This window comes from Apaloderma vittatum, unplaced genomic scaffold (genome assembly GCF_000703405.1).
Source record: "Apaloderma vittatum isolate BGI_N311 unplaced genomic scaffold, ASM70340v1 scaffold956, whole genome shotgun sequence".
NCBI lineage: Eukaryota > Metazoa > Chordata > Aves > Trogoniformes > Trogonidae > Apaloderma > Apaloderma vittatum.
In genome coordinates, this window is record NW_009720998.1 from 575 (window position 1) to 8,266 (window position 7,692).

A 7,692-nucleotide genomic window follows, 5' to 3' on the forward strand; every position below is an offset into this window, starting at 1 on the left:
AGGCCTATGAACAGTGGAACAAGTACAGAGGACTGAGCTGGAAATTGCAGCGAAGACTCTATACATTCCTTCAGTGACTTGTGATCTTCTATGTGAATAGGTGTATTGTTAGGATTTACTTTTAGACTGCCTGTTTAGTTTGTATGTATGTGGTTTACACGTTTATTAAAGCTATCTTTTGGAAACAATTCTAATTTATTATATCATTTTTCTTTTCAGAATATTGAATACATGTTTGGCATTGTTGGTATTCCAGTTACTGAAATTGCAATTGCAGCCCAAGCAATTGGAATAAAATATGTAGGAATGAGAAACGAACAAGCTGTAAGTACATATCTGGAAAATCTATAACATGTAAGAGAGGCAAACACATGAGTATGTTTAAAAGGTGTATTTGATTCCTTTGAAGGACTTGGAATTCAGCAGTATTTATATTCCTGTAGGCTATTTAGCAAGTATTCTAGTTTTAGCTTTGGTTATTAACATGATTAAAATTAATTTCCTCACATGTATAATTAACAGAGAAGATTGCTTTGCACTGCTAGATGAGATGCTGTTCTATTTATCACTATTCACTAGACTGTTTTCTGTTAAGAGTGAAAAAGACATGAAACATTCTGCTGTGTAAAGGGTGAGATACTTTTGCTTAGGGAAATAATAATAAAGTGAAGACATGTTTTAACATTAAAATGTCAGTGTTTCTCTTCTTTGGGGAGTGGAAAAGGATGAACAAATAAATTTCTTGTAGTGGGTTTTGCTTTGTTTTTTGTCCTCAGTGATGACATAGAGTAATTACTTGGCAAAGGAGAAAGTAAAAGGTTACACACAGTGTATTCAAGATATACTTAATATTTATATATGTCATAGTTTTAATTGTCACAGCTTAATAGTTTTGTGGTCTGGCTTTGGAGGATGTGTGCACAGGCAGTTGTGTATGATCTGAAATACACAGAAAACAAAGTTTGTCCAGGGGTTGAATTTCTGCCTCATTTCTGGGCCAGATGTAGCAAAAGCCCATAAAACTTTAGAATAAGCTGTTTGACTAGATAGATCAGATTAAAGCATGGAGTTAAAAGCTAAGTCATGCTACCAATATTCATTAGCTAATCTTCTGTGTCCTGTACTATGACATGTTTGCCAGAAGCAGTTTAACCTGTGTCCCATATGCCCCTTGAACACTGAATAGTTGTGTTGCAACTTGATAGGGTCATATGTTCTGTGTATCTGTTCCTGCGTAATCAGGAATTGCTATGATTGTTTAGCAGACTGATAACCCAGGTTAGTTTTAAACTTAAAGAAAAAAATCATCTACTAGATTGTTATTGGCTAACAACATACATTGCTAACGTTTAGTTCTTAATCTTTTAATAGTAATTAACACTACATATTCAAGGCAACATATTGGTAATAGTATCCTAAGTTAGCTGTGAGTGTATGATATGCTGGAGCTGGTGCGGCGTAGTTACTGCTGATGGTGCTAGCTGTCAGCTGAATCAGGCTCAAGAACCCTTCGGTAAGCACAGCTGGAACCAAAGTGGGCATCTATTGTTCTCCACCTCTTGGATTCAAGATACACCTTTTTATAAGACATTTTGGTCTCTGAACTGATCTTACCCATTGCCCTCCATGCCTGGACTGTGGACTGTGTGCTGGTGGACGATGCTTTCTTTCCCAGGCCAAGATGGGTACCTTATCCTGTTGTGCATCTTTTGTTTGTTTTTTGTTCTGCTCTGGTTTTCCCCCTTGCTTAGCTATTGCTGCTTTATCTAAAGCGAAATCAGTGTTTTCACAGATCTCCAAGTTGTGCTTTTTCAGTGACCCGTAACTTGCCATTAGCATGTTTTTTGTTATTTTGGGACCCTGCTTTCAACCTGTGTTCTTATTTTCAAGACCTGCACTTAAGTTGTATGTGGTAACTAAAGACACCATATACCGAGCCCGGGTTAGTGACAGATTCTCCTGATAAGTTGGTCACCAGCCTTAGAGGCCAGTGTTGAAACATTGAGCATTAGGTACAATTAACGGGCATGGTGGTGTTGTTTTAACTGAACCACTGGGTACAAAAATGCTTAACTATGATTTACTTGCTATCAGTTTGCCTGATGTTTAAGTTGAAAACAAACTAATTAAACCCTGTTTAGTGTGCTTCTGTGGGAGGAACAGGTCTGTGCTTTGGCTACAGTTGAAACTTATATACAAGAGATTAAATGTATATGTAATAATTATATCATTAACTCCTATATTTTCAATAGGCTTGTTATGCTGCTTCTGCTGTTGGATATTTGACTGGCAGGTACATTCTGTATTTATTAATATTTACAATACTATAATTTATAATATTAACCATGTTAGACTCAACAGAAGTGGGGAACGTTTTTCTGGTTTGGAGTTGGGTTTGTTTTTTTAGTGTGTGCAGTTGTAGGGCAGTTAAATTGCAACATGAATTTTAAAATAATTCTCAGTAACAGTTGTCAATATCTCTGCTGCTGTGATTCAGGGCAGGAGCAAGGAGGTGCTTAAGCTCATATAATATTGTCCATCTTAAAGCTTACTTTATGTTTTCCCTCTTAATATCTCAATAGTACCTTAACACCATTGATGTGAGGGGCAGAAATCATGTCACCATTGTTTGTTGCAATTTGGTGGACCTGCTGTACCTCAATCTCGTCGTCTGGGGCTATTGTTCAACAAATACCTTATCAATGCCGAGACTGGTCATTCGCCTTCCAGTCTCCCTCATGCTTCTCCTGATGCAAAGTTCTGGCTTTTCCTCTTTTGCTGCATTTCGCTATTAATGTTGCTGGGATGTGTTCTGTGGCCTGTGACTTTGCGGTGAGCTTCTTGGGTATCCCTTGGATCCTTTTCTAAAACAAACATCTGGTGTCTGCTTGCTCACAAATGGGGACCTGGTGATGCAGGTGATCGTTCCTTATTCTGTCTGCAAGCTTGGTGCTGGTGCTACACAGTTCTGTAGTTTTTCTTCCTTTGAATAATCCTGGGGAAATAAGATGGTTTTTTTCTCTCTTTTTTTTTTTTTCTTTCTGATCTGTAAAGAGTCTGTAAAGCTACTAAGGAATGCTCAGTAGTTAATGATCATCTTTATCTCATCACCTGGAATAACAAGTGCCTCTGCCTGAATTAAACTGCAGTAATATTTGTGTTGAATCAGGTGCGCTTCTTCCTTTCTGAGCTTTCTCCATTGATATCTAGTTCTGAAGTGGAACTGAGAAAATTGCAGACATAAGTGGCGTACCAAATTCTGTATAAATGCTAGGTGATGGAGCAGATGTGATAAAACAAGTAAGGAGCTGTGTTGTGATGAGCCTGCATATGTTGCAGACCTCGTGTGGGTGGCACATAACAACTGTTCACTTGCTTTTTCGACTGGATTGATACAGCTAGATGATTTCCGATTCCCATGTCTATCTTTTGCCCTTTGTAAAAATCTCATGCCATTCATGCATTGTGATGACATGAGTAAAACTGTAGTATTTTATACTTCAGCATCTTACTGATTTTTGTTGGTGACGTATTTGGTGTTCCCTGTGCTCACTTTCCTTTTATGTCTGTGTCTTTTTTTCTTTTTCCTTTTCTCTAGACCAGGAGTATGTCTCGTAGTGTCTGGTCCAGGTTTTTTACATGCCCTTGGTGGGATGGCAAATGCAACAATGAACTGCTGGTAATTTAACTACATTTTCCCTTTAAAATTCTAATGATTGTTTGCTGTTATTTTTTGCAAATGTTGAGCTTCACAGTATTTAGTATAGGACTTTTTTTCTTTCTTGTGAGTAATGAGAAGATAATTCTGATTAGCCCTAAAAGTAATTTTTAGTTCTAGTTTTTTGTATTCTTGTGGATAAAATTCTCCTTTTTGTTTTACCCCATTATGCATATATTGGAAAACATATCGGTGCATCTGATTGTACAGATACATTTGAAAAATAAATCAATATTCAGCTTGCAATGCTTTATTGATCATGGAGAGAGTATTAGAGGTTTTTTTCTAAATTTAAATCCACATTGCCTTTGACTGACTGTATTTCATATGTGAACAAATTGACAGCTGCATTGTTAAAATCCATATTTGCTTCCCACGCAGACATTTAGAGCAGTAACTTGGTATTTAATTAAATGATGTACAGAGGGACAGCATTTACTTCCACAGGCTTTCACTGAGACTTGGCAACTTTGGCTGATCTGCCCCCGAGAGCTGTTCAGAAAGCCACGTGAGGTATTTTGAGTAGAAGCTCTGGTAACACCAAAGCCCTCTGGTCTGGAGCATTAGGTTGGCAGTGGCTGATGGACAAGGGAAGCTCGATAATGGGAACACTAACAAATCAAGTCTCTTGACACGTTGAAAAAACACCTGTAGTGTTCAAACTATTTTTTTAAAAAATAGGTTATTGACCAAAGTTTCACTGCCCCTATGGGACCTTAGATTAAAGAAATAGCGTATGAAAACCTTGCCTTTGAACTGTCATGGATTTGGTTATAACAAAGAAGCATTCATTGCACACACTATGGGTTTGCAGGAGACATCTATATTTTTCTCACAAACTTATTTTTGTCTGAGATAAGGTCTGTTTGCCTGACTTAGTCTTGCGTAAACCTGTACTCCTGGCAAAAGCTGAAGGGAGTGGCTTATATAGTTTGGCCCAAGATTTGACAATATGGTGAGAAGATGGGTTTTCACTGACCAAATCACAGTGTTTGACCAGTGATTTTTTCCATTGGTCACATCAGGCTTGACTTTTGCCCACCGTGTTCGAAAGGAGAGAAGTAAGCATTCGCAAACTCTAAATTTAGCCTGATGAAAGCAGTTTTCCTTGGCTCCTTTGTTAGTAGGCACCTCCATTGAGGGAGAATCCCAACCTTGCTTTCACATTTACTGTTGGCTGGCATTACCATCGTAAGAAGGGGTGCTGTGCTGTGGAGACGAAGGCTGGAGGGGTTTCTGTTGAGTTGACTAGTCAACTTTCTACCCTTTTTTACTAGACAGCAGCATGAATACTTGGGTGGGCACTACAGAGACAGAGTGTTGCAAGGGAAGAACAGGAGTAGCCCAAGCAAAGCACAGGAGACTAAAATACCCAGTGAGGGCTTTGGTTACAGCAATCTAATACAGTGTGCCACAAAAAGGGACATAGGCCCATATGATCTTCACACCTTTCTTCTGGCCATATAGGCCTGTTGCTTGCCCTCTTGACAGCCCTGGCTCTCTTCTGCCCCAAGAATTGCTTTCAGTTCATTGTTCTGGCAAAAAGCCAACAAAAATAAGTACATAACGTCATGTTAGATAAGTGGTCTAAATCTGCTCACTCTGCAGTCAGGCAAGCATCAAGCACCTACACGAGGGAGCAGATTATGCAGCCGAGAGCAAAAGTTAAGAGGGGTCTCCCCCTTCCTCTGGCAACAAGTCCCCTGCTCTGCGCCATCCCTGTGAGGATGTGATGTGAGGAGACCAAGTTTTAGGGCAAGGTTAGCCCTCATCCATGCCTCCCAGGTGTCACGTGGCTCTGTGCCATTACACCTGGCATTGATAATTTGCCACAGTGACTGAGCTTTGGCTTATTTCTCACAGGACTAAATAATATTTGAACTGACGCCGCTTGTTCTGACTTCAAATACCTCAGACTAAGTGACAGGCATTAAAGCTCAGTCTGAGTTACCCTCCTTGAGCCTGGAGACCCGTTCTGATTCCATTCTGTTTCAGTCTCCTCCAGGTGAAGGAAACCTGTATCAACTGGAAGAGTTGAGCAGTCTCATAGTACAGTGGCTTGCAAGCACAATTGGAATTGAATGTAATTGAAACTGGAATTCAATGCAATTAAAAGCACAATGTGCTTTTGGATTTTATTCCCTGAGTACAGGTGGGCTGGGTAGAAGAGCCTTTTGTTTACCCTGGAAGCTTGTCACGGTTTGCTCTTCGAGGTGTAAATCTGGCCAACTAGGTAGCTAATGAAGCCTTGGTAAACTGCATTTCTGAGGGTAGAACTTTTCAATATTTCATGTTAAAAATTACCTGCTGTGCTGCCACCTTACTCTCTTGCTTCAATCTGAGCAAAAGTTTTTCTATTTCAGACTGGCTATGAGAATAGACTCTTAGGGAGAGTTTGTGATAGTTGGTGAGATTTTGGTAAACAGTAGGATGGTGAAATACCTAAAGTTGCAGTTGCAATTCTTTTCAGTTTACTCAAGTACTCTCCTGCAAGTCCATAAGGCTTACTGTTCTTACTAGTTTCATTATAGTCAGTGTTATTCCTGCCTCACTGTTTTTTTGACTTAATTTATGAGCACTGCTCTTTAAAAAGTCTACAGTATTGTGACAGCAGCATGGTGATTTTGTTAGGGGAAAAGCTTCTTTCTGGGTTCACTTGCATAAACTTTAAGAGCAGAACCAAACCTCTCTCTGTTGGAGTTGACTTCCTTAAAAATAGAGGATTTTCTTAATTACATTTTAGTACTGGCAAGTCTTAGTTATTTTGTTTATTAAAATCTTTAAATAAATTTGAAGAAGATAAGCAAGAGGAACGTAGCATTTGTCACTGTGAACAGGCTGGTTTTCTATGGGTACTCATAATAATTTTGCTGAGGGAAGACAATCGGCAAGATAAAATCTCTAGACCATACCACAAATGTATTTTTGAATAAGGATTTTTCATAGAGGTAAGATATGGCCTAAAGTTCTCATCTCGTCGTGTCAGGAGATTAGAACTGAGATTTGTGATTTGTGGCTGAGAAGTGGCCTGGTTATGAAGCTTGGATGTAGATATACACATCCCCGAATCTTATGGGTGATTAAATTTAGGTTTATATATTGAGAACAGTTTAAATGTTTAAGCTTTTAGAACATTGCAAAAATAAATACACTCAAAGGAAAAGCTATATCTGAAGAGAAAGTGTTCAGGAGAAGAAGTGTAGAAAGCTATTGGCCCAGTATTTCAGTTTAGTGTGAATGAATGAGCAGATTAATAAGACAGCTTTCTTTTATTGACTCAGCATTTAGCATTTTAAGGAGTTAGACCTACAAGCTGAATAGAAGACCAGTTTTTATTCACCGTAGGAAAATAATCTATTGTATTTTGTGGAAATTATGATAAAAATGTGCTCCTGTGAAATGTATAATCAATACTGTAAACTATTGCTGCCTTTCTCTCATAGCCAGGAACTAATTTAAGAACAAGATTGTTAATTTTTTGTTTATCTGCTTGCTCCTTGGGGGTTTTAACTAAAACAAGTGTAGGAAGAAGTGCTGCTGTGTTCCAAGTTGTATGCAAAAACCATCTAATCTTTCTGAAGATTGTGCCCGGCTGTGTTTCTTAGTTCCAGTGTTTGTGCATGTTACAGTCCCTCATAAACAAACATCTTAGTACTTTCTAGATCAATCAGTACGTTCTAGCTTTTTGGATTAGCTATTGTCATTCCTCTCAAACCACCTTGTCACCTGTATTATCAAACTGAAAATTGCCAAACTGTCATAGAATCATAGAATATTTTCGTCTGGAAGATACCTTCAAGATTATCAAGTCCAACCTTTTCCTGGCCCTATCAACACCACTAAACCATGTTCCTCAACGCAGTGTCTACCCTGTCCTTCAACTAGTGACCCAGAAGCTGGTCTGAAGTCTGTCTACTGGCTGACACGCTGGTATTTAGAATCCACTCCTGTATTGTGTTTGTCATTTTCTATTC

General features: G+C 38.7%; 1 protein-coding gene across 1 annotated transcript in view; it reads left to right on the top strand.

Annotated features, from left to right (window-relative positions):
* Positions 1-219: 219 nt before the first annotated feature.
* Positions 220-7,692, top strand: part of HACL1 (2-hydroxyacyl-CoA lyase 1) — a gene marked incomplete at its 5' end in the record, with an annotated part of 17,785 nt that continues 10,312 nt past the window's right edge. The window contains 3 exons of the mRNA XM_009871179.1: positions 220-324; positions 2,253-2,293; positions 3,599-3,679. Coding sequence (XP_009869481.1) covers positions 220-324; positions 2,253-2,293; positions 3,599-3,679 — 227 coding nt within the window. The remainder of the gene's footprint in view (positions 325-2,252; positions 2,294-3,598; positions 3,680-7,692) is intronic.